The sequence below is a fragment of the Gobius niger genome (genome assembly GCF_951799975.1).
Source record: "Gobius niger genome assembly, chromosome: 4".
NCBI lineage: Eukaryota > Metazoa > Chordata > Actinopteri > Gobiiformes > Gobiidae > Gobius > Gobius niger.
In genome coordinates, this window is record NC_136855.1 from 31,545,838 (window position 1) to 31,573,643 (window position 27,806).

Consider the following 27,806-nt stretch of genomic DNA (forward strand, 5'->3'; position numbering starts at 1 on the left):
ATTTCCCGTGGCAAATGGTGTCTGTTTCGATGGGGATAGGAGACTAACAGAGATGATTTACAGCTCGTGTCAAACCGGAAACCCAAAAAAAAAGTAAGCTGTTTTAGATCTACAGTACATGGCATTTTCGAACCAATCAAATGTACAATAGTGGTGAAGTTGGAAATGATTACCAAATACTTTTTCTGGCCATGTCTCAACACTTGGCATGTACTTATGCTTCACCTAGACATGGCCCTGTTGTGTGTTCTCCAAAGTTGGCGTATAAACATTGTTATAGATTTGTCAAACAGATAATGAATAGATTAGAGAGGCACCAACACTACTTTTTCTAAAACCAGTACGAGTACTTTGATTTAAGCACTTGCCGATACCGAATACCGATACAAGTACAAAGCATTTTCTTTTACGTACGTGAATAGACGGTTTATAGACTGACTTTTTCACAGCAGATTGGTTAGTAATTAGTTCATTTTTAATTTTGATTGCCCTGTCCACCATAGACAGAACAGCTCATGTCCAAAACTCCTCAATCATTTATCTATTTTTATTGAACGAAAGTAAAGAGATGGTACTTATTACTGCAGCTAAAGGGTCTCTTTTCGCCTTTACTTCAGTTCCGTGTAGATCTTCTCATGTGTTTATAGCAACTTAGCTGCAGCTTTTGCTGCTTATTTTCACTCAATAGACATGCTGTATGGCTTTATTTTTTTTTTCTCTGAGGACTTTTTAGTTGCTGGGTTAGTTTGTCAGATGAATCAGCCCCTGGGCATAAAACGGCATAAGAATCGCCAGAACTGTTGGCCGTGAGTTAGCGGCTAGTTTAGCAACATTAGCCTGTATCTCGTAAACACTGCAGACTCCACACTGCAGCACTAACAATATTAAGCTCTGGTTAAATCCAGCACAGACTCTGATTTAGGGAGTGTAGTCTGTAATAAAGTCAGCTCTATGTGGAATATTGTATTTCCACTAAAGAATTCTCCAGTTTGTTGCTATTTTCCCTCCTCAGCTGAGAGGTGCCCCGTAGGAGCGCCGGCCACACATAAAGTAGTATCGGTTTCTGGTATGGGGACCTAACAAAATGAGCATATGGTATCGGCCTGATACCCGATACTGGTATTGGTGCATCCCTAGAATAGAGGATTTACAATGCACAGCGAGCTAGTAACCTATATTACCAAGATACAGACAGAGGTATTTTAATCGTGGCTAAGCTGTTACATATGAAAATGACAAGCCATAACAAAGTTTCAAAATGAAATGACTGATGATTATTTAAGTGTTGCAATAAGTATTTTTTCTTTATTTTCTATTAAATCCTAAAACTGCAAAACAAGAACAGAGACTTTGCCCGCCCTCCATCATAATTAAATACAGAAGTGGTTCAAGACACCCAGCAACAACTGGATAAGTCGATAAGAACGAAGGACTAAAAAGATCAGAGGTTTTTTGCTTCCCAAAGACTTCAAAAGCCAAGAGCATCCTCCAAAGATGTTTTTTTTCTTTTTTCTGGCTTTAATTGGGAAGATTTTTACTATTACAATTGTAGTTGAAAAGGTCTACTGGAGAAGCACATCTCAAAGCAGCAGTCTTACACCTCGTTATTGTCTTTTAATAAATATGTTTTTCTTGTTTTTATTCATCATTAAATAGTTATTTTGTATGTGCCAAGCAACACTTCGCATATCTGTGAAAACGTTTGTTTTCTAAGAACTCTTGGTCTGTTTTAGGATGGCAAAGCTTACTGCGCTTGTTATTAGTTGCATCGACTTAAACTGTGGACGGCTGTTGCAGTGTGTCATTGACATGTCATTGGCTCGTGCTTTCTCGATTGTCGTGATTCAGTGACAGACAGCAGTTTGTCTTCTGTGAGATTGATCTGTCCTTAATGAAAACCCAGCCGCACTGACAGGTGTGTGGGGAGGTTCTTCTTCAGAATGTTTAGCTCTCAATATAAAGTTCACTACAGACTTCTTGTACATGCACTCCTTTTGTATTATGTCCCTTTTTCATGTTTTTTGACCTTTATACCACCCTGAAAAATACATTTCTATTTGTGCGTTGTGTTGAACCTTATTCATATTTGCCAGTGGATATAGATCTCGGTATATTTTAACTTCCTTTTGCACTTCTGCAAAGATTATTAGACACAACAGCAGCACAAGGTGATGTACTTGCACCCTGGGACCTGCCTCTATTAAAAGTTATTTCAAACTCCTTGTTTTTAACCTGTCACCTCGAGCACCTCTGTACACTCCACCGGAGCTCTTCAGCAATTGCAACTGCTTATAAACAAGTCCTTTCGGCTTGGGAATAAAGACAAATCTCTCCCTGTCCCTTCCGCCTTCATATTTTTTAATGAATTCCTTCTCTGCATTAAAAAGTCAGGCAAAGTTTAGCGCAGGCAGACAAGAGGCAGATGCTTGTAATCCTCCGCAAATCCCCCAACACCGAAATAAGACCCAATAATGCCAGAGATCATGGGATTACCTCAACTGAACTGTAAGAGGTGCGGACCGGCCTCAGCTGAAACGCACAGTATACCACAGTTAATTAACGGATTCAGTAATTAGCCAATGCTTAAGAAGGCGACACATTGTCTCTGCATTGTGTGCGGTTTGGGATCACATGGGATAGAGGGCTTAATGCTGACAAAGTGGAGCAACACGGTGGTTGTCAAGAGCAGGTTGGGTTTCTAGAAACTGTCAGAATGGATGGCAGGGGCCACATAATGAAGTTTGTTGTTTATTTTATTATCCAAAATGTGTAAATGCTCAGTCGGGACGCAGACAGAGCCTGATCATCTTATGTGTGATGATTCCCCTCAAAGATTTCAAAGTAAAATCCATGTCCCATACAGTTCTATTTTCTACTACACACTATCAGAGATTTTGCTTCCGTGAACGCGTCCTATAGGACTCTTGCCTAATGGGGCACATGTGCTCAGCTTGGCATCACCGGGAGTATCGAGCTTAAAGCCCCGTAAGTGGAGCTAAGGCGGCAGCGGGTGTAAACAGCACAGGAACATATCACAGCTAAAGGGCGCTCTCCGCAGAAGGTGTATGAGCCAAGCAATCTCGGGGAGGAGAGACTCATTACGGGCCATGAGGAGGCCAGGACATGAACTGGCCAGGGAATGGGCTATTTACGGCAAGTGTCATCCCGACTCTCCAGACTCTATGGGTTTAATTCGGGGCCCAGATGTTCGCCTCCGCTAGAGGTGGGATTTTCAGCTTGTTTGGAGGACTTGGATCATTTGGCGCAGCTAGAAAACAGAAAAGGCTGGTGTTTTCAGGGGCATTTCAGATCCCCAAATGGACCCCTTTTAAGGTCCCGGCGCTTCTCATTTTGTGGAGCCTTGAACTTTTGCTCACTGGTCAGCACTCCAGACCGAGTGGATAAAGGTCATGACGGCCTCGCCATTAGATAACAGCTCTGTTATAGACCTAACAACAAAGTATCGCTGGTTAAGTATCGTTCTTATGGTGGTGAAATCGGGTGTTATCTTAAAGGAACAGGTCCAGTTCCATACGGAATTGAATTGATCATTTTATTTTGAGCCATATAGACAAAACTATACAAACAGTGTTCAAGAACAAATACCGAGACAAGGGTACATGCCATATCTGTCCAAGATTTTTATCTTTACATACAACACACTTCCTTTGCCCTTATAATTGGCCAACAAAATAAAATAAATAACAATAAAGGTATGTTCTTACCTGAGCTTAGACGAGTTGATCCACACCTGTCTGGTCTTTGTGCGTGCCCGTGGAAGAGCGTGGTTGCTTCTAACATTACCCCATTTGGAGCCATAGGAATATACAGGGAGAGGCCAAATGCTAACAACATCTTTGGTCGTTTTGCGTGACTGAGGGCACACAGTTTTTTCCATACTGAGATATGTTCTTACCTGAGCTTAGACAAGTTGATCCGCACCTGTCCGGTCTTTGTGCGTGCCCGTGGAAAAGCGCGGTGGCTTCCAACTTCACCCCCGTTTCGAGCTATAGGAATACATTGGGAGAGGCCAAAAGCTTACAACATCTTCGGCCTTTTTGCGTGACTGAGCACACGCACAAAGACCAGACAGGTAGGCATCAACTCATCTAAGCTCAGGTAAGAACATATCATAGCATGGAAAAACGATGGCCTGTTCCTTTAAAGTTTGTGAAGCCGCCAAATTATCATTCACAACACTTGCTTGTACTTTGCATGAAGTCTTCCTTATCTGGCCTATTGTGTACACATTTAGGGTTGATGTACTTTTCCTCATAAAAAAGCCAAATCTATAGTACTCAGAAACATTTTGAGACCGTCACACAGCGCAGTGACATAAGAACTTTAATACAAATATGGATTGTTTGAGCTTGAAACCTCGTGTCCCAAAGTTGCGCCTCACCCACGTATCCTCAGCTTTTGGATAGTTACTGTGACCCACTTGTTGTGCCAGCTTGAAATATGGAGAACGCTACGTGCAAAGTTATCGTACATACATACATAACTAGAGGCTCCAGGCAATTATTTGATATGCATAGACTACTCACTCTACAAGTCTCTCGCTGTGTGACCTCTTTACACTCTGGTCGTGTAAAAATCAATACCCAACTTGTACCGGAATGAAACGGCTGTTCGTCTTACAAGCGCTACTGCTTCTTAATTGACGATACATTTTCTTTCTTTTTTTTTTGAAAATTACTTTATTTCCAAAGCCCGACGCAATTACCGAGTGTACTTATGGATTTCCATTTTAGTAGCTAACCATTTGTATCATTCGCAATTAGCGTTACAACAATAACTTGACTCCGCTCCGCTCTCTCCTCCCCATCCTTCACTTTAATTGGCATTTCCCTGTTTAAGAAAATAAATAAAAAAATGCGGGAAAAGTAACTTGAGGGGACGGCAGCTTTCCATTTAAACAGATTATGGACGGACAAGCCAGGGCCAAGTAGCTCTTTGTAATCCCCACGTAGGGCATTTAATTAACTGGCCCTCTTTGCAAAACCGCCAATCCTGTATAGCGTGTTTCACATCTCATTTCATTGCGTTTCAATATTCGGTTTGCAAGCAAGTCCATTTGGCGGTAATACGGGGCATATGCTCTGGTAATAAGTGTCCTTTTCCGGGTGAAATCGTTAGCGCTGAATGACAGATTGCAAGACGGGGTGAAGATTGGGGCGGCGATTTAAAAAATGAAAATGGCGTTGCTCTCTCGGTACAGTACTGTCAGCACAATGAGAAGCGCATCGTAGCGGAAGGGAAGGGAGACGGGGGGAATTAGAAAGGTGCTGATTGAGGTCATCGGAGTCTGACTGCAGCTGCATTTTTTTTTTTCTGCTGATGACAAGTATGTTCACGCAAGAATGGCCATAGTCAAATAGTGAAAAAGGTAAAAAAAAAAAGGGGCTGCTCATTATTTGGACAGAAAGAGGTTTGTGTGAAGGCAAACATTGGCTACAGCGGATCATTGAGGCAGCTGACCCTCTGACTGAGCGTGCTTCACACAGTAAACAAAGCTTTTAGGCAAAGTTTAAACACAAATTAAAGTTCTGAAAGGCAAAAAAAAAAAGTACGTTTGGAGGCAAAAGGACAATTGAGCAGTGGTTGTGCTGAGTTGTGTCTGCAAACTCAAGAAGTTCCAACACGCATTGTTTTTCCCGAAAAGTATTTCTGTGTGTCGATTTCAGTGGATTGCGTCTGGCGTGTGTACGGGCAGCACAATTAATCGCAATTCTGGTTAAAAATGAAAAACTGCTATAGTATTGTATTATAGTATAGTATATAGTATTATTTAATGATGGCCTTTGTAATTAATTAATCGCAATTAATCGCATTTAAGCATAATTAATTTAGGGGTTGTATTGTTAGAGGTATATTTTTGATGCTTCTTAGTATTTTCTTACATTTTAACATTTTCGTGGAGATGTGAGGCTTGTGTGATAATTTCAAACACTTCAAAGGCAATATCAGTCTGATTTATTTTGGAGAATTATCTTTTTAAATAAGTTTATGTTTAGGTTTAACTGTGTGAATTGTTGTTGGCATTATATACCTTGCCCAGGGACAACAGCTGAAAACTAGCTTTGTAGCTATTACTGACACGTTTACATAAAATGCTCAGTAATGTGTACTGTCCCTGTCAAATAAACTAAGAAATAAACAAGTTTGACAATAAAATTGTTTTTATACGTCGCGTTCATTCCTTTCCCTTGCAGAAAAAAGAAAACTAATAAAATGACTGTGCAGCTTAAAGAAGAACAAAGTAACTTGTTTACCTTAATAAATCCTTTCCGCAGTCCCTCTGGGGGTAATACAAGTGTTAATGGGATGATTGGGGGGTCTTTCATCTCCCCCTGGTGTTTCTGGCCAGAAAACCACACTTGCAACTTCGCTGCCTCCGGGTATAAGTACCAATACACACTAATAGAATCACGAAGAAGAAGCTAACAGGTACTGCGGATGGAAAATAGCTGCTGAGCTAAATCTGGTACAAACCATCTCCTCTTGTAAAAACTAATGGTTCTGTACATTGTCCCTGTTTCAATAAATAATGATAATAAGGTTAACGGGCAATGCTAGCACCACAGTATATACAGCCAAGTTTGAGTGAAAAAATTATCTCCATTGTGTAATTGGATGTACAATATCCCTCTCCCTTTGTCTTTTCTGTCAGCCTAGTATTTACTCTTGTGGACAATTAATGAGTAAAAAAAATGCAACATGCTACAACACCTGCAGTGGCGCTTATGGCCTCTAGGGGCAAGAGTTAAAAGTGAAAAAAAAGCCCATTCCTGTGCCAGAATGCTCACTCCAGCCACTAGTGGGCAGCTTAAATTTAAAAAAGGAAATAATGTGTCCGGCAGAGGGCACTGACATAATAAATGATCAGGATATAAACAGAATATCATAGCCATGTGTTAAATTGTCGGTCTGAACCTGGGCGGCTGTGGCTACAATATAATAGTAATAGTAACCACCATCGAGTATAGAGTGAATGAATAATGACTTTATTACAGGCTGATAAAGCACAATAAGCGTGAGCCGTTGTTATTTATTAGGCCCACGACCCAAATCAAGTTTGACACCCCTTATTAGAATGTCATATTCAAACAAAATACCCTATCTCTGTGGAGTAGTGGTAGTTTAGACTTTTGATATTTTCCTACACTTGTGCACACCTAGTAGATAATTTAGCATTCACACTGAGGACATGGTTGACATAATTAGTATGTGGATCTGGAAGCTCCTGGTGTCAATATCCAAAACAAGACTCCTATGTTAATGCTTCATGAGGAGCCTGGACACAAATGAGAGCGGACGAGGCTGCACTACTAGGACTATTAATAACACTTCACTGAAAGCACAAACTTTTTTTTTTTTTTTTTTTAACTGCACTTGAAGATGGCTTGGTGCTCAATTTGTCACAGATGGGCTGTATAACACATGGTGAGGTTTCAAAGAGAATAGTTATTAACTTACCAATGATGCAGGTTACAGCTTGGGGGGGAATTTAGAGGGGCAGAACTTGCTGTGAATTTATAAACAGGCAATGTGCGTGAGTGAGTAGGTTTTGCAAAACTACCTAAACGACATCCATTTTCTCTACTTCTTATTCATTCACTTTCTGTTTCTTATTGCTGTTTTAAACTACAAAACTGTTTGTAGCCCAGCTCGGAGAAAACTCTGTCCCTGGCTGGAAGCAGTAGCAAGCTCCTCTTCACTCTTCACAGTCCAGAGTAGTTCCCGACAATACAGGATGAAAACCTGTGGACGTGTGATACAAAGGCTGCGGCTCCAACATCATTCAGGAGAGTAGAGCCACTTGGCAGACAACCTGGACAGCAGCATGGAGCAGATCAAGGCCAGCGCACTCCAAAGGGCTTGTTCACTGTCGCTGAGAAATGGCAGACATGTCACAACTGCTTCTTTACATCCACTCTCAGTCCACTGTAAACCTGGATGTTATAGTATAATGAAACCAGCTGGCGAGTGAGCTGAACAGAAAACAATCTTCAGAGGATGTGGGGATGAAATAGGATGTCTGCTTTCTGAAGATGCAATTGTATATATAAGTCTGGCCTGTAAACAACTGTACTATAGGGCTTCATAGTTGTCTTGTTGATTAACTATATACTGTGTTGAGTTCTTGAAAAGTGTTAGCATATATATAAAAAACAAAAAAAACAAGAAGTGTGGTAACCAATAGCAGTCTCTGTGTAGTAACTTCATGCTGGTTAGGACCCTTTTTGATAAACACAGTCAAAAAAAGTGAGTTTATTATACTGGACATTTAAAGGAAGCAACCTGAAAGCAACTCCTCTCACACGTCTCCCTTTGGTGTATCTTTAGAAAGTGTTAGAACTTAAAAAAATAAATTAAAAAAAATCAGTTTCTAAGCCCTTCAGGGTAATTCTTAGATGTTATCAGAAAAATCTATGATCATTTCACAAAGTTGTGTATGAAATGTCAGGAATGAAAGACTTGATGAGATTAGAGGATGGATGCAGGGTATACCAGACATATTTCCCACGGATTGCCTGCATAAGTAATCTAGTGATTTCAAAAGTGACAGTTTGTCCAGGTCAAAGTGATTCATTCAGTAAATGAAAGAAATGTTAAACGAAATCTCAATCATTTGTTTTGAATGTAGAAGGCATTTTTACATTGATATTTCAATTATGCAAAGCTGAACGAGGAATGATGGACTTTTAATGCATTTTTCAGATGGTCAAAAAACACCTACAGAGTTGGTGCAGGATGAATCTGGACTGAATGGTGAAGTTGTGAAACTTTTACAAAGCTATATCTGAACTTCTAATCCAGCCCAAGATGCCAATAACAAAATGTCACAAAGCTTCCTTTCCGAGCAGACAACCCCCTGACACTTGAGGAGTGAGTCACTCACACAGCACACTGCCGGGGAGAAAGCTGTACTATCTCTATTGTGAAAACCAGCCAAAGTCATGACATTAGACTGCACCAGCAAAACCAATGGCTTTTTCTCTAAGGCTTTAAATTTCTTTTTGAATAGTTTGCGTAACTTTTTTGAAGATGTGTACTTTACTTGAACACCTGCCTTTACTGAGTAGTTACTACTATATACTCTGCGACTTGTCGATAAATGGATTCAAAATAAACACTATAAAATTGGCTGTGGGTTTTGTCCTAGCTGAACACACACTCCAGAACAGTAGGGGGCTCTGTGCAGATTTACCGTCGATGCCAGTGATTCACGACAGCGAAGAAGGTTTGTCTCCATCGTGTTGCTGTACAAGGTGAATTCAAGCAAAGATGTCGCTTCCTGATTTGTACGGGCTACTTTGATTTCATGTACTTTCTACAGCAAATACTTCAGTATGTTTAACTTAAAGGTGCATTATATAACTTTTTTATGTGGAAAAAAATATCAGTGCATATTGACTTTTTATTGAACCAGTGGCTGTACGTATGAGCGATTAGCATGGCGGCTTTACATTTCCGTCAGTGACCTCAATGATGCTCCAGGACCAATTGTTTTAAGAGCTCCTGGTAGGTTTTCACTGCTGACGGACCCTCCCACAGGAAAACCTACAAAGCAATTGATCCTGGAGCGTCAAGGCCCCCGTGATCGAAAGTAAAGGCGCCATGCTAACCACCCATACAGTTATTGGTTCAATAAAACCTTTAAGCAATCATTGGACCAAGTAGCTCCTATACTCTCATAATATCTTACCAGTAGCATGTGTGCGCCGTTTACATAAGTAATGAAGTTCTTCGACCACCACTGACCTTCACTGGACAAAGCTGTTTACATCATAGATCTCTATTCCAACTGAGCGTCTTCCACCGCAGTAGCTTAGTTGGTACAGAATGTATTTATTTGTATTTGTTTAACCTTTATGACCCCAGGAAGTCCCTTGAGATTATTTATTTTTTCCAAGGGAGAATAATTTGCCTCACAACCGTCTTCCTTTCACCATCACTATAAATTAATGAGAAATATCCATTTTTTTAATCTTCTCTATGCCTGCATTTCTCCTTACAGGGCTCTGACCATCAACTCTATGAACAAACAACCTCAACATTCACCTCAAACATTTGTCTAAAAGTTTCGTAGACTGGCAATTTGCTTATGAAAAGATCCGTTTGGCACATTTGCCAGTTGTTGCCAGTTGTTGTTTTATGAGCGACTGACATTTTCTGTGTGAGATACAATAAGGAATGAATTCACTGTTCGAAATATATAATCTCCTCTCTACATTTGTGTTTTATCAAAAACCAACAAAATGCCTCATACCCGGGCGACACTTTTCCAACGCCAATTCCTATTCCAATTTTATTGTTAGGAGACTTAAGACTTCGCTGCATGTCCCTGCTCAATCTCCTACAAGCAAATAACAACACCATTTTCACTATTAGGGCATTTCACTCCGCTCTCGCTCTGCAAACAAGATGACAAGAAAGCCCTCTTTTTGGGTGGGTGAAATGGAGCACATTGGGGTACATTGTAAAGCCTCGGATTGCAACCTAGTGGAGCAAATAAGGTCAGCAGCCGTGGAAATGCCTTCTGTGGCTCTGTTAGTAATTGCGGGTCCCTGTGTTTCTAGGGATTGCGACATATCATTATAATCAGCGAGGTGCATTAGAGTGAAGAATGGCGATGGCACCAAACACGCTCTCCCTATGGTCTTTCATTAGCCGCTAATCCAGGCATGATCGTTATTAGTGAGACAGCAATGGGCATTTCCTGTGTGTGTGCGCGTCAGAAAGTGTTTTGGCATGCTGCTCCTGCATATTAGACCTGTGATTTATTATCAAGCTAATGCCGTCCCTTCCTCCCCAAAGCCGCATTGTCCTTTTGCCAATTAATTCGGAATCTGTTACGACCACGGGGGAAAAGGAGGTAGAAAGTGAACCGTAGTCAAAAAATGCAATGGCCAGGCCCCTCAATCAAGAGCGGTGTCTTGGGTAAAGCTAGCGTTTATGGTGGTCTTTTGTCTTGGATGTGCACTCTAGTATTCAGACTCCACCCCTAGTGCGACTCCCATATATTGCCATATGTTAAGACAATAACAAAGATTGTCTTAATATATGGCTCTTGTCAATATGAAGTGTTTTCTTGTGGTGTGACAGAAAGAACAGAATTAGTGCTGCAACTACTGGTTATTTTGATGAGCGATATTTTTGGTAATTTGCAGAGAAAGAGAGCTCTTATGTTCATTTACCAAACGAGTTGTAGCCGTAAGATCTGGCAATAGTAAGTATAGAGCTCATTCTTTCTGATGGGAAAAAAGTCCAGAGTTTTATCTCCTTCCTGGGGACACAGACAGAGAATATTTATTTGATTTACAATTCACAAAAACTTTCTTTTAAAAAACAGTATTTTTTTCCATCAAAAATATAACATTTTCATGTGATCCATTATTAAAATAGTCAACTTTCAAATTTCACAAATTTCAATAATTGATTAGTTGTCTCAGCTCTAAATAGAATAAGCCGACTGGCCATCTCGACTACGTGTGCATGGGTCAATCTCCTAAATCTCGGCTACCAAACAAACCACTCCACCACTGAAATGTGTGAGCGAGTTCAGGTAGCGGAGCGTGAACGCTGAAGTTTATCGAGCCATAACCATGAATTATAAGGCTTACGGGCATTGGTTTAAAGACTTTAAGTCTCAAGTGACATTTCTTGCAAATATTTATGTTGTCAATATCTTGAAAGAGAGGGAACAGTCAGGACGGCTCCGTAGGCAGGATCTGACCATAGCGGACAGGGGGACGACAGGACCTGGGATCAGCCCAACACTGACACCGCCACTTTTTAAATCATTAAAATTTGTCTTGGAATCACAGGGAGAAGTTTCAAAACAGTGTTGATGTTAAATATAGTGGGTACATTTCCGTCTGTCAAGTTAGCGATCGATTATCTATGTTGTTCATCAGGTTGCTCTACATATGAACGGCCGTTCAGTTCTTTCAGTTTCTGTCTATCTCCGCACACAGCCCTGGTGGTAAAAATAGACTTTATGCTAATATTGTAACAAGCTTCACAGCAACAACAGAAACACTTTAAATCATCAACTTTCCAGCGGTTAAAACGGTCCAAATCATAGCTTTCCTCGTTGCTTTACGCTAACTATCAATATTGTTTGGTAGCCAAAAGAAATTCCATTACCCATAATGCAACGGACGACCCGAGATGGGCATTCGGCTTATTGTTGCATAATCAAGGACTTTGAGTGCTCTGCCAGTCTTGATGGCACCCGTTGGTGGATCGAAAACTAGACAGAAATACTTTAGTGCATTTGACACGAGACAAACTGATTCGATTTGACGACTGGGTCAAAGCTTTTTCCGAACTGTTCATGTTCAATATCAGTCAAGTGGACCAAGGAACAATGACGCTGTGTCTATCATGTGGGAGCATATGGTTCAAACCAATATGAACAGGATCCAGCTCTATCGCTTGTAGCTCTACCCAGATCAGGTCTGTCTTGTGTGATGAGTGTGTGGAAATAGATTTCATTTTCGACGTAGAACCCCGCTATCAGTGCTGGTGAGCGTTGCGGGGGCGGGTCCTACCTGTGTAGATGTGATTGGTGTTTACCTCGACTGCAGATTCTGATTGCACATTCGCTCCCCACAGCTCTGACTCTGTTCACGTCGGCAACAACATCTACTACATGGGACGCTACAGTCATTTGCAAATATTCAAGGAGATGCTGACCTCGTTTCTTAATGCCTAATGATGTTTTGTTGTGCATATGTTTAGAATGGTAATTAGCACTGGGTGAATGAATGCACTGCATAATCTATATTTTACTCAGAATGCTTTGGAAGGTTACGCAAAAAATCACACACCATTAGTCAGGGCTGATAATGGGAGTGGGGCAATATGGAAGCTTGGTACATAAATAGTGTCAACATAAGGATTCACTGTGTGGAATCTTTTGTAATTTATTCATTTTGTAACCTATTTGTTCATCTTAATAATGCCCGTTTAATGTATACATGTTACAAATCAATCAACTATAAGTGTATACCTGCCTATAGGTGATCGCCAGATGGCAATGTAATCAGATTAAATGGAAATTAATCTCTACGTTTAGAACTTAATTACCTGGATGCCACTCAAGCTGAGTGTTGTCTACTTTTATTGGATTTATGTGTCACAATATTATTGAAGTACAAGTTACTGGACGGGGAAAGTATGGAAAAACAGCCCACGTTTGGAGCTCACCAGTGCCCACGCATCTGGTTATTGTAATTCATATGGGAAGTAGTTTATCCTCTTAACTTCTGCCTTAACTGTGTTCATTTTCTCCACTTCAGGTTTACTGAATTCATATTTTTGGGATAAATAAATGAGAATTTCATTATCATCAATGCTTGAATAGAATAGAATTGGCCTAAACACAATAGTTGTATTATATTCCAGCATTTTAAAGGGACTATAGGGAGTTTAAAAATGTTACAATTCTGTATTTTCCTCCACCTACATGTTCCGGCGATGTCCTAATGTGTAGAATGAGCTCAGACCTGTTCACCAGAACTGCCTCTAAAATCCTGCACTGTCACTCAAAAAGGTGTCACTTCGGGTCCGAATTGCCATCATGCACGAGCTTAATATAGAAGGTGCAGTTACAAATGTGGCCTGAGGTGGCAGTAGTGAGTATAAAATGGCGAACTTGCATCCAGCCCCTTTAAGGCTTTAAAATCATTGCCATAAGATATCAATACAGAATAATAAAGAGCCAATAATAAACTAGGACAACTCAGAACTAAACCAGGATTAAACCACGGCAATAAGAGTGTTACATGTGAGACCAGTTCATCTCAAACAACATGACTCGTGCTCAGCCACTGCTCCTCTCAGCTTAGGGGACACACGCTGACCAAACACACGACCCGCTGTTCTGTCCAGACCTCGTGCTTTATGAAAAAAGGGAAAGAAGCTCCTCGGAGATGGCGACCTCATCTACATAATCTCTGCCTCTCTCTTTTACCTGTTAACGCACCTCTCATATTAATGATTCCTGTTATTTAGTTAAATTAGAGCCCAGATAGCGAGGTTTAGCATGTTGACTGGTTGAACACGTGTGGTACCGGTGCAGCGGAGTTTTCCAAAAGTCACGCACTACCAGCTTCATCATCCGCTTTACAAACATCTACAACTGAACTGGTGTTCCTTACCTGACAGTAGCTGGTCAAGCCCTTTGTAACGATGAAGACGACGGGGAAACATGTTGTCATCTGCCGTGGACCGCGAAGAGTCCTGCTACTGCACAGGATAATCCGAACAAAGCTCCAAAAGCACGATGCACACTGTCCTTGTGCTTCGGTTTAGAAAGTCTGTCAGTCCGTCCAACGATAAGCCTCTAAATGGATCTTTTTCCTCGCGTTGTCATCACTTTTTATTTTTTATTTTTTTATCACACATTTGCTACATATTCATCACCTTTTGTAACTTTTTTGTGGCTCTTTTGTTTTTGTTTTTTTGTCACTTTTCTGTTTCTTTTTTGGGGCTTTTTTGTTGGGTCGCACATGTTTGTCACTTTTTCATCGCTTTTTTTGGTCACGTTTTTGCTGCTCTTTTGTTGTTGTTGCTATTTTGACACTTTTTCACGAAACCTTCAGATTCGGGTAAAGCCAAACTGGACAAAATGTGCTCGGTTCTGCCGGGGGTTCAGAGGTTAAAAGGTCAAATCTGGCTTTGGGTTTGATTTCACAGCTTTACCGACAACTTGCTAATATACAACCTCCTCATTTCCCCTCATAGGACCGGAGTGGTACCTGGTGCGTGTGGAGCTGACGGTCACAGATGTGAACGACAATGTCCCCGAGTGGAGGATGGTGCCCTCTCCGTACCTGGCTGTGGTGACCCCAGACGCAGTAGGCGGGACTCTGGTCTATAAGCTCTATGCTGAGGACGGGGACGAGGGCAACAACGGCGAGGTGGAATACTTCCTCTCAGACGGTAAGTCCATTTAGGGAAATATTCTTTTAAAAACAACGATTGTACTTCACAATGGAGTTCAGGACAGATTTTTAAGATTCCTGGTGTTGTTTCTCTAAAAAAAAAAAGTTTAAATAATGTGTTTTGGGTCATGTCAAACTACATTCTTAGCTAGCACCATGGCGATGTTTATTTTAACCCGAAGTGATTTGAGCTTGTTTTTTTTCCAAACTTCTTTCAGTCTACAGTGCACATTTTAAACATGTCCAGGAGCATTAACACTTGAGAGAACACTGAAATATTCATTGCTAAACTAATACAAGAATTGCATGCATTTTAGAACAAGTTTGTAGAGGTCTAAAGTGCACTGCGGGGTAAGCATTTTCAGTGCATCTACAGAGACCCTATGGAAATGGAATTTGAAATTATCTGCAGTAATAGACATTATATCGAGCAAATAACTGCAGTCTTTGCGTCGCGCTCATTGCTACCATCCTAATTATGATGTCGATTTGATCGTTTCAGTCCTTGCAGTCAAGTAGCAGTAGCTATACCCGACAGAACTTTCAACAATTCCTTATTCTTGTATTCTTCATTATTTCCACAGTTTCAGGTAAAATACATGAAATGACAATGAGCATGTTGTAGATGATCTCATTATAATGAAATAACATCGAATATGAAACACCAGCCAGACGCACTTATCACTTTGAAAAATCTGTGGACATTTGTCTGTCGGATATATCACTCAGAAAGTGACAATGAAATGTGTTATCTTCTTAATTTACAGCTGGAGAAAAAAACACACACACAAAAAACTGTGAAAGCGCAACAATGTGATCTGAATCATATCTGAATTATGACACATTCGGTTCGTTAACAAAGACTGTCAAAAGTTAGTTGGACAAGCAACATATTGTGCGAATTCATCTCGGGTCTTGAAACGCACGAAAAAAACAAAAACACCCGGGGGAGAGCGCACAAGCTTTTATAGTATCAAACATGTGCTTAGTTTGAGGCAAAAGTACAAATCGCTGTGCCACCCAGCAAGGCCCTCAAGTTTGATCTTTGCTCTGTGTGGGACATCAGCGGAATTGAGGTTCAAACCAAAAGTGGCATAGCTGCATGAACAACAACAGCTGCATGCGTATACAGAGGTTTACGTCACCAGCAAACAGCAGACCTCGTTATACAAATGAAATATAGCTCCTGCTCTGTTGAGTTTTTGGGGCTGCATGGGACACGCTGCCTGCATTGGTTAAGCTTGAGCCCCAGCCGACAGAGGCCCACAGAGTCGGACCAAGAGGGAAGCAAGGAGCCCAAGTGAGTGAGGAAAACCTGCTGCGGCTGAGGTTGAGTATATGCACCGATCTGATGCTGGTATCGGATATGGGAGCCAATCCTGCAAAAAACAAAAACAGAAAAAAGCTCTCATTATTTCAAATCAGTTTTACCAACTGAATCAAAGTACATATATAGACATGCTGTAAATCATTTTGAAGCTCTGAACCTGGAGAATTTTAGTTTTACAGTCTGCGATGTGCGCTAATGCTAGAGTCAGCTAATCTAAACTTGGACAGAAATTGTGGGATACCTAAAATTATAGTCACACAGTGGATAAAAAGGTGTACTATGTTGTAAGGCGACTTAACTGCGCTGACGTCGGAGTGCTCCTAAGATGTTATTACGCCTTACAATATAGTACCCCTTTTTATCCACTGAGAAAATCGACATATTTAATTTTGTGTGACTAGACTTGGATCGCTAAGGTAAGAAGAACATATCTCAGTATGCAAAAACGGTGGCCTGGGTCTGGGTCTGAATACCTTCCTAATACCTAATAGTCTGTATGTATCCATATATATACCAAGGATATTTAGTGTAGAAAAGTCCAACCTCAATTGTTGGTATTGGAAGTTAACAAAGCTGATTGGTGCCTCTCTATTTACCATACCATACCAATTTTTATCTATAACGCACCTTAAAAACTTTACAGTTGGCCAAAGTGTTGTACACACATGAAAGGATTAATAAACAGTCTTAAAGAGGGGGTATTATGCTTTTTTCAATCACATAGCACCAGTCTATAGCACACTACAATGATGATGAAACCTTTTGTTGGTCTGTAAATGCAGTAAATTAGAATAACTGCCTAGTATAAAATTGCTCTCTCAAAATGACTGTAGCGAATGTCTTGAAATAGGCCTCTGTCTCTTTAAGAACCTCTGCCCCTTTCCGACACGCCCCCTCCACACACTGTCTGTGGCATCAGTGGGGAGGGGGTTCTGCTGAGGGGCAGTGGTTGGTTACTCGGCTGGTGACGAAAGCTCGGAGGCGTCTCCAGGAGGTGGAGGCGTTCCTAGGAGGACTCAGGCAAACCTATCCCTAAAATGGCTGCCATCAGAGATTTTACAGATAACTCAAAAATACGTGAATGTGCCAAGGCAACACTTCAGGCATGTTTTTAATGAGGGAATGACATAATAACATGATGTAAAGCTTGAAAAAGTGGATTTTGCATAATACCCCCCCTTTAACAAGTGATGCAAAAATTTGATAAAAACATCAAACTACTGCCAACAATAAAAGACAAGGACAAATCCAGTAGTGCAAACAACATACAGTAAGAACACTGAAACACATCTCACTCAGTGATTGAAAGTCTGCGAGAAAAGGTGCGTTTTCAAGAGGGATTTAAACACAGGCAGAGACTGAGCCAATCTCTGTAGACAACGAGTTCCACAGCATCGGGGCAGCAACAGAGAAAGCACTGTCCCCACGAAGCTTCCTTTCGTGGGGACAGTGTGCTCTAAGGTCTGCTGACCTTAGAGCACAAGACAGGGCATGGGGCTGATCAGGTCAGAGAGGTAGGAGGGGGCCAAGCCATTTAAACATTTAAGAGTAAATTAAATCATTTTAAAATCAAATCTGAAACGCACACAAGGTCCCGGGAATCGAGAGTGCTGAGGGTGCTGCAGCATCCCCCGGTGGATGGTTTGAACATTGCAGGCCATAATAATAAATAGGAAATTAGTGCAGAAAAAGCATTTTTGGTGGCAATCTTGTCCTTCAGCACCCCCTAACCAAAATATATTCCCACAGCTCTGACGCAGAGGCAGCCAATCAAGTGATTTAAGTCATATTAGTTGCCGAAAACATTATACATTATTCACGACTGTCCCGATAATGCAGTTCAGTCTAACCTAAGCTCTCATTTGTGAACTTTTTTGTCATTTCAATTAGAAATGATCAACTGGGATTATTCTCTTGTGCCAAAACTCACTTGGACAGCTCACAGCGCACATTACCGCGGACGAGAATGGCATTCATCTCTGTTTTGCATTCCATTTTATCCTTTCAGTTGCAAAACCCTATTTTCCTGCTTTATTTTTCCGCTGAACAAAACATCCTGCGCTGATAACACCATGAGTCATTGAATCAGTTTGACAGACATGTAATTTCAGATCAGGCTTTCTCATTAAACGGGGAGTTCAAACGCAGACTCCCCTCTCTGCTAAGGTGAGCTGGTGGGTTAGTTTCGGCAGAGTTCGAGGGCTCTGCAGACAGTGGAATGAGTCAGTGCAATGCCTTCTGACAGGCGGTACCGACGGTCGGACGATTTTTTTTTGGGGGGTTGGGGTGAGTAGAGTTCAGTGCGGAGTTCATGAGAATGGAGGTTGACATGTGCGCGCCGAGCAGGGCAGACTCAGGCGCAGCGGCGCTATATAGGCGAGGGAGAGGAGCGATAGTGGATAGAGTCAGGTACAGGCAGACAGGACGACGGATGGCTCTGAACTAGGAGTCACTGCACTGGGGCGCAGAGGCACACAGGAAGCAGAGAAGTTGGGTTTGGAGAAGAAGAAGGGATGAATGTTTGCAAATAGTAACATGTCGCCTATCTAGTTTCTTGCTCATGATTAGTTGATGTGGGTATTCAAAGGACTGCATGTTCACTGTCGGCCGGCTGGGAAATCTCCCGCGTGTCCAAATGGCCTCTACGCCTCTGCTATAGCTTGTTAGAGAATGTCTCTTTTCAAAACAGCGGGCTGAATTCCAGAACGCGGTGTTTCATTTTTTAGTTCCGAGCCTCCTCTCTTCAAATAAGTACTTCATGCACTGTTATTTTCCCAGATAATATAATTCATTTCTCAACAAAAATAATTGCTTTTCTTATTGTCTGCCACATAATGATTTCTCCTGCCCATTTTGCAGTCTGTTAAAACCATTACCTATCAAAAGGGGGGCTTTCAATATCTCCCTCGGTGATGACTAAAATGAAAATGAATTGATGGAAAGAAAGTACAGGAAATTATCAACATCGACTTTGCCGTCTAGACTTTTTAGAGCTTTCAATTGATGGTTTTGTCCATGACAGCCTTAATCACCGCTTTTACAGTATGTTTTTCTTTGTTTCCGTTTGGAGAATTGTTTGGTGACGAATGAAAGACATGTGTAACTTTGTGTTATCTATTAATGAGGATATTGTTACATTTCTAGTAGTGGCTCTCAATATAAATGCATGAACATACACTTTTTTTTAGGATTTTTGATAATTTCTTGATTTTCCTAGTGCCGTTTTAGACTTGGGTTAGTTCGAGGTCAGTTCGACAACAGTAATTAATAGCAGAGCCGGTAAATTGGGTGAATGGCTATATTTCTGACCTGAGTTGGCCCTAAATTCAGGGCAATTTCAGCCATTAAAATAATTGCAATTCCGATTCGGAGCGCCTGTTGTTAACAAGCAGCCAGTGTACGACAGCATTTTCGCCGGCGCTCCCTCCATGCATTCGTAAGCACAACAAGTACTCGGAGAGCCTATTGTCAGGTTACATTTATCACTTGATTTACTGACACCGCGCGCAGCGGACATATTCCTGACGTCTTGGGAAGGCGGCTATATTTACGTCTTTGTCTCCCGCTCCCTGCTACTTCTCCTCAATTTTTAGCTACAGCATCTCAACATGGAGCCAGAGATGCCCGATCCGTGTGGTATAAAAGAAACAACATGTGCACAGCCCGTTTAAGAGGTCGGGGATGCAATCTTAGCTTTAGCACCGGCTCATTATTCCTTTGAGAATTTGCCGACGTTGTCCTCATTTGTGCTCCTGCTTGGCCGATTTTCTCAGCAGGTTGTTTCTCTTTGACTTGCTGCTCTACTGGTAATTTCTTTCAAAGCTAAAGTGCGGCTTTGTTATGTGATCTATGGGAAGTAGATGTGAAATCGTGAGCGGATACGACGAATGGACGGCATTAGGCAAGTGCAATCTTAGCCGAGATATATAAATTGTTTTGTATGAATGGTGGCAGTTCTTCTTCAACAAGTGCTACTTTCAAATGGTTCTTCTGTTTGATCAAGTCAGCAATATTTGGAAAGCCCTGTGAAGCACCATGTTGTGATGATATTGTCTTTACGGTTCATAGATTATCACCACTCATCCCTGTGTTGCTGTCTTTTTTCCATTCAGGAGGAGATGGGCGCTTCGAGGTGGACAGGAAGAGCGGTCAGGTGCGGACCACAGGACTGCCCCTGCAGCGGGACAGGGAGTACCTCCTGACGGTGGTCGCCGCGGACCGCCTGGGCAGCCGCAGTGCCCCGGTCGTGGTGTCTGTTGTGGCCGGGGAGAGATCGCCTCAGTTCACCAACACATCCTTCACCATCGCCATACCGGAGAACACACCGGAGGGACAGACGTAAGTTGGGATTTGGTTGATTTTACTGTGAAATTCACTCGCCATAACAGCTTTTAATGCACAGTAGTGCGTATATAGCAAGGAATGTGTGGAGAAGCAAACCAGTCAGTGTGTTTGACCACTGAAGTGCTGGCGAGTGAGTTCCTGCCTGTGTGTCTCAGACCAAGGCACACTCACATGGTGTCCAAGAGTTGGCAATGTCAAATATATACAAATAAGATCTAAAAATGCATATTTCTACTAATGTACTGAATATAAAGAGCAAATTATTTTTAAATGGTTAGTAAATCTTCAATGGTGTGTGAAAGGGCAAAACTACACAAGGTAGCATGCCTTATAACAAAACCATAATCTTAACTATTATAACAGTTTAGACTTCGGTTACAAAAGTCTCACAATGGCATCTTGATAATGTTTACAAAGCAAAGAATGTCTCGGACACCAAACCATATGCAATTTACTTTGAAGATGAAAGTTTTACTTTTCAAGTGGAGGTCATGGTTGTATATTTATTAAAAATGTTGTGCTCTACTTGCCTTGAGCATGGAATGCAAAGGACCCTTTTTAATTGTATTTTTCAAAATGAGTCATCAAATATGCTTTTGAGTGTAGCATTACAAAATCTGTGCATTCAACATAATCACACTCTTATTCAAGAAAGCAAGTGGTTTTAACTATCTTTGCAAGGATTATTAAAAGTTTCAAGGCTGTTCAAAAAGTCTTGGTCTGTAACAAAGTCCTTTATATAAAGTCTGAAATACTTCAGCATCACCTGGATCTCATTCTACACCCAACCCCATACATTTTACACACAATTAGTTTGTACTGTTGCCTTCCGGCGTTTATAATTGACACAAATCTCAATGTGTTTTTATTGTTGAAACAGTCATATGGTCTTTACAATCCAGTGCAATATCTTACACCTTTTTGACCTATTTGGCCACCGTTAGTGAATCTATTTTCCAGCATGTTTCTCATCAACAATAGGCATAGTAATACTATACGAGCTATCAACTTCAGCACGTATGAACAACAAGTAAAAATGCATTCAAAATACTGCACTGAACGTATGCACTTGACCTTGTAACACTAACAAAACTTGACATTGAGCTGGAATCCGCTACGGCGCATAAACATCATATTATTTTTATTGCTTATGGACTGTATTGGCTTACATCATTTATATTTATATATTCCAACTCAATGCATGCATTCGGCTGTGTAAAATATATATGTGCCCGTTCCTTGGCTATCGCGGTAACTCTCCCCTTATCCACTCTCCCTGAAACACTCAATCACCTCTCTTTTTACTCTCTCTCTCTTTCTCTCTCTCTCTCTATCCATCTCTTCAGCTTCCTGGTCACACCTGCCGTGTCCTTCCAGAAGAAACCAATCGCGTACAGCCTCCTTATCAATCCCAGCAGTCTCTTCTCCATCGCCGCGGAGACGGGGGAAATCAGCCTGACCCGCCCTATTGATTACGAGAGTGACCAGCATCGCTACTTGCTGTTAGTCCGGGCGAGCGAGGAGCACGATAGCATGAGCAGCGCGGCAGAGGTCAGTGGTTCGACAGACTGGCTCGAAATCGCCTGACTACACACACAGGTTGTTGATTGTGTTGCTCAACTGTGGGTTTAATAATGGCACTTGCCTTGGAAAACACATGGCACAGTTCTAGTGGAAAAAGGAATAGATAGAGACCACTTTGGATTAGTCCAGGGAAAGCTGACATGTTTCTCTTTCAATCAGTAGTCATTCTCAACTGGTGCTCTTGAGGTAATTCAATGTACACATTCTAACTAATTATTTTCATACACAAAGCAGTCCATCACTGACAAACGTCTTACATCTTGTCAATAAAGTTCACTGCTCTGCATTAATAACAATTAGAGAAGATCGTATGTGTTACAATGAGTTTACGTAACCAATAACCCTGAAATGTTCAAACACAGCCTTATCGTCACACACAAAAAACAACTACCTTTGCAGGAGATTTAAAGGATCTGTATCCTGCTATTTTAGCCATTTCAAAGTAAAGTATAAGCATTTATATGATATGTTGTACCCAGTGCTTAATTTGTAAATTAGTATTTTCAGGAACACTTTAGGTCTGATGTGATGGATTGGGGGAACAGGCCAAAACATTTGCCGGAATACTCTCATTAGAACCATTATATCAGATACATCTTTTGACGGATCCTCCAAAATATTTCCCGGATCTTTTACCCTGAAAAAAATTGAATCGGGGGAATGCGTTCCCCCAAAAGGGCGATCAAATTAAGCACTGGTTGTACCACTACCACATGGAGTACTAATTTTTGTGTTTTCTGGAGGTATTTTTCAAACCTGGAAAACACTTCGATTTATTTAACTCCACCCCCTCTATCCGCTCATACAACTTTAGCAGAAGTAGAAATATAAATAGGGTGCAGTTATAAGGAGTTGACATTTGCAACACAGCTTCATAAATGGCTAACACACACGCTAACATGCGTTTTGATTGACTCACCACTCGGGACTCGCGTTGCAAACAAAGTGAATCCACTTTGTTTCCAGCCAAGGTTCACCAAACATCCATCAAGAGAGTCACAGACAAACACTATTTTGGCTGATAGTTGCCGAATCCTGGAAAGAAATTCCAACTTCTGGCGAGTGTCCTCTTCTTTAGGAAGATTGAATAAAGTCCTGTCTTCTCGTAGCCAAACACGCTTTTCTCCGTGATATTATCATTAGGTAAGAAAAGAGAACAGGCCTGGAAAGATTTTGGAAAGAGCTCCTTCTTTACAACATTCGGTGCAAACACGACATCTGTTCATACACTCAGGCACTTTCTTTCTTTCTTTCTTTCTTTCTTTCTTTCTTTCTTTCTTTCTTTCTTTCTTTCTTTCTTTCTTTCTTTCTTTCTTTCTTTCTTTCTTTCTTTCTTTCTTTCTTTCTTTCTTTCTTTCTTTCTTTCTTTCTGTTTTACAAATAAAAATCGGGCCGTAATGCATTACATTAGAGACATCGAGCACTTCCATTCAAGTCTGATGACACAACGGAACAAGTCAGTCGTTTACCAGGAGAGGGTAGAGCAGCTGGGGCAGGATTCAGGAGGATTGGTGAGAACTGCGTGAATGAAGTCAAAAAACACTCTTGGGGTGTTTTTGATAAGGAAATAGCAAAACAACATGGTTAAAAGCTCCAAAAAGTCGATTTTGCATTATGCAGGACCTTTTATTTAAAGCTCACGTGCAAATATTGGACTAGTGATGGAACAAAAAGTGGCATACCTCCTCTGAACCCCACTATAGATTATTTTCGGGTTATGTGACTGATTACAATTTTTGATCAAGTAGGTCTATTGAAGATGGAATAGTATTCAGATGTAAAGGTTTCTGGACCGCTTTCCTCTGGGGAGATTGTGCATGTGTTTGCCTGCTGAAAGTTATATTTAAGAACACAATGTAATTTCGCAGTGTCACAAAGGATGCTCTCGGCTGTTCATCATCGTCCGACTTGACAAGATCCATTTGTTTTCAAGTCCTTTGGTTGCAAAGACAAATAACATCGAGTACAGTCAGAAACTACGCTGTGCTGATGTTGAGTGAAATTTACTGATGACTAAAAGTGGGTCAAGTTCTAAGCGACCGGTGGGATGTGTGTTTTGAAAGCTCAGCTATATAATTTAGAATCATTTGATAATGGCAGATGCGCAGGGTGCTGTTTGCTTAACATTGTGAAGTAAACAGCAGTTATTTAATGGAAGAGCTAATCAGTGCATTCAGGCAGCAATGGCTCACTGGGAAGGGATTTTCTCTCTACACCAAAATTGGTGCCCATGTCGTGTTTGACCTGTCCAGTCCACAACGTTGAAAAACCTCAACTACAATGTAAAATTCCCGGACGACTGAGAGCTGCTCTGAATGTCATTATATTTCTTATGGAACCTAAATAAGAAAACATACTTTATTCATTTAATTTTGGGGCAATAATAGCTTTATTCACATCCAAATTGTGATTTCTGGTACATATGTGATGTGTTGGAATTATGCCACTGCACAACCTTCACCCTCAAACGCTTTTGTTGAAGCTTTTAAGGCACTACAAAAGCAAATTTATTCACAGACATGTTTCAAAGGCGGAACTCTGGCCCAGCCAAGTACAGCTGTAGTGCTAAAGTAAATATAATCTCCGGTCCTTCTCCGTTAGACTCGGGTATTTGGCGTGTCTGTGTAGGGATTTCCTATCACTTCCTGGCCTTGTCAGGGAGTTGGGGAGAACAGTGGCTGACCGCTGCAGGCGCCGGTGCATCTGCTCTGCTTCCCGTCATTACACTGGCCTGAGGCGAAAACATGTCCCGATGAACTGAGCTGTCCTCTGCATCCTCCGAGCAGACAGCCTCCACAGACAGCAGCAGCAGCAGCAGCGGGGTCTATATCTCATCAGGGTCTGTACACTGCCATGGTGTGCACACAATAATAGCTTGTCACTTTGTAACCAGGCCCTGAAAGTTTGCTGTCTGTCTTCTGTGCATCATCAAGGCCTGAACACAAGTTGGGTGTACACAATATTGTGTCATGGTCTGTACAAAAGCGGGATGTTTTAGCGGTGCTTTGGCCATAGGGGCCTTTCTTTGTGGAGTTTGCATGAATCCCTCCATCCCGTGTGTGGGTGAGTTTGTTCTGGAAAAGGGTCCCTAGGGGGCTGCACTGTGTCTGTCCACTGCTACTAGTTGGCCACAGTCGCGTTGAGGAAAGGGGATTGCAGAGGTCAAATTTCCCGACAGGCACAACAATGAAACCGTTAACCTATAGAACATCATAGTCTGTACAGCAGCACGGTCTGTACATTGCCATGGTCTGCACATAATAATGGCTTGTTATTCCATAACCAGGACCTGCGTGTCATCATGTTCACTGCATCACGGTCAGCACACAAACAGAGGCCGTTCAACATGGTCTTTAGAACATTATGATCTGAGCAGCAGCCGCATTATGCAATGATCAAGGTCAATAAATAACAATGACAATAGAGAACCGGATCTTCCAAGGATTTTTCATGAGGGTTTTTCATACTTCATGACCTGTACAGCATGAGGTCTTTGGGTTTGAACATCAGCAGGGTTACCTTGCCGGCCAAATCTATTTCCTCTTTTGTAGTCCATTTTTTCAGAGTCTCTGATGTTCCAAAGGGTGGGATTGATACGCAGTTGAACCAAAGCAATCATCAAAAGACTATGTCGGTTTAAATATATATATATTATATATATTATATATATACTATATATATATAAAACAAATATAAAAATATCTTCATTTTCCTATTGAAATAGTGAGCTGTTTTGTTCGAATTCGGTGTACAACAGTTTTTGGCCTTTTATCTGTTGTTATTTCAGCAGGAGATTCAGATAAAATAGCGTTTTTTTGCCATGTTTATCAGTGGAAGTCTCAACACTTTGGACCGTAAGTAGATAATTACTGTGTGTGGTCGTGTCACCCTTAACAAACGTGTTAAAGCCATAAAGTTATACGTACCATCAGGATCTATGGATGGTACACCATCAAACGCAGCTAGAGTCTATACTGTATAAGGGTCTATACAAAGCAAGCGAGAGAGAGGCCTGGCAGGTCTGGCACTAAATACAGTGTCTAATGGCAAGGAACAGGAAAGAAAGAAGAGACACAAAAGCTGCAACCTCCTGTCATTACTGTGGATAATGGACTGTGGCACAAGCTTTTATACACCTACGTCTTAATGACACTGACATTTACAAGAAGAACACACAAATAATCAAAGCGTCTACAAAACAAGATAGTCTGGAGAGAAAAGGAAGAGCATAAGCAAACAGCAAACACAAAAAATCCACGTGGGCCAGTCAGTTTTGTGAATGTGATTTTCTATGAGTTAAATGAATGAGGACAAGCCTGGTGTATATTGTTGTTTTATGAAACGTAAATGGAGAGGAAAGGATGGAATGGCCTATCTTATCTATGTTTATGGACCATAATAAAAAATAAAAAAACAATGTTTATACTGGTTGAGCTTATTCCCTTGTATCACCAAGCCTGGAATAATAAAGGTAGTTCAGTCAAGAAGGGTACATAACATTTAGAATTACGGCTTCTTAATCATCCAGCTATAAGGCTTCATGTTTATGTAGATGTAGAGGGCGTGATGCAGTGAACTCCAGGGCAAATAGAAATGAATACGCTTGACTGGAGCGGCCAATATGGACAGTTGATTCTGGTCAGGGAATCAGGACACTGCACTGTAGCATCTCGATATGCTACTTCAGAACAGCAGATGATTGGTACAGCAACATTGACCAGTGATTGCATAGATACCAGATTTGTATACAAGTGTGTTTGTGTATGTGTGTGGTCTGAAAGGGAAATTGAAAAAGGAAAATGAGTAAGAGTAGTAACTGAAATCTCTGCTCAGTGTGGATTGTGTTGACTGATTAAAATATTTAACAGTTATATATTGGGAAAATTATCACATAAAACGTATTTAATCTAATTTGGAGACTAATAGAAAAAAGAAATTAACAACAAATACTTTATAGAAAGGTGACGCACACCAGGGAAAGGAGAAAGATGCAGCAGTGAAGTGGTTGCTATGTGGAGTGAGTGATGGTTGCTAGGTGACGGCAAACAAAGTGTAACTGTAAAATGGTACCAGGTCTACTGATTGATTGTAGACAACAGTCTTTCTGACAGAGGACAAAAGGCAAAATGAAAGTAAATATTGAAATTCTATCTGAGAGGATGTTATTGAGAACGTTGGTCAGAACTGGGGAACAGACACGGCAGACAACTTCCAAACATTAAGGACGAAATGGGTTAAGTATTCCTCCGACAGGTTTTCTGGTGATTTCAGATGATGTACCAGTAAATCAGCTACAACAGTATTGTTTGGGGGGGGATTTAATACGGTTCTTTATTTTATTTTTTTACGTAACCCACTACCAGTATTCATTGAGCCATAAACACAAGCGTTATTCAAATGTATCCCAGCTTTTAGAAGAGATTATTAAAATAGAATAACCCAAGTTTTTTGTTTTTTTTTAGCTGCTTGGTGGTACTTTGTGAAGGATCCTGCCTCTCAGGAAATTATTGGTTTGATCCCTGCTTGGACAGCTTGCAATCGCTGAGTGAAGGATCCCGGTCCATCATGCTTTTTTTTGCTTCTCCTCA

General features: G+C 41.1%; 1 protein-coding gene across 1 annotated transcript in view; it reads left to right on the plus strand.

Annotated features, from left to right (window-relative positions):
• The window catches only part of LOC306961767 (neural-cadherin), a 424,067-nt gene that overhangs the window by 110,682 nt on the left and 285,579 nt on the right, over nucleotides 1–27,806 (plus strand). The window contains exons 2-4 of the mRNA XM_079554643.1: nucleotides 14,761–14,958; nucleotides 20,403–20,628; nucleotides 21,981–22,185. Of these exons, the coding sequence (XP_079410769.1) occupies nucleotides 14,761–14,958; nucleotides 20,403–20,628; nucleotides 21,981–22,185 (629 nt within the window). The remainder of the gene's footprint in view (nucleotides 1–14,760; nucleotides 14,959–20,402; nucleotides 20,629–21,980; nucleotides 22,186–27,806) is intronic.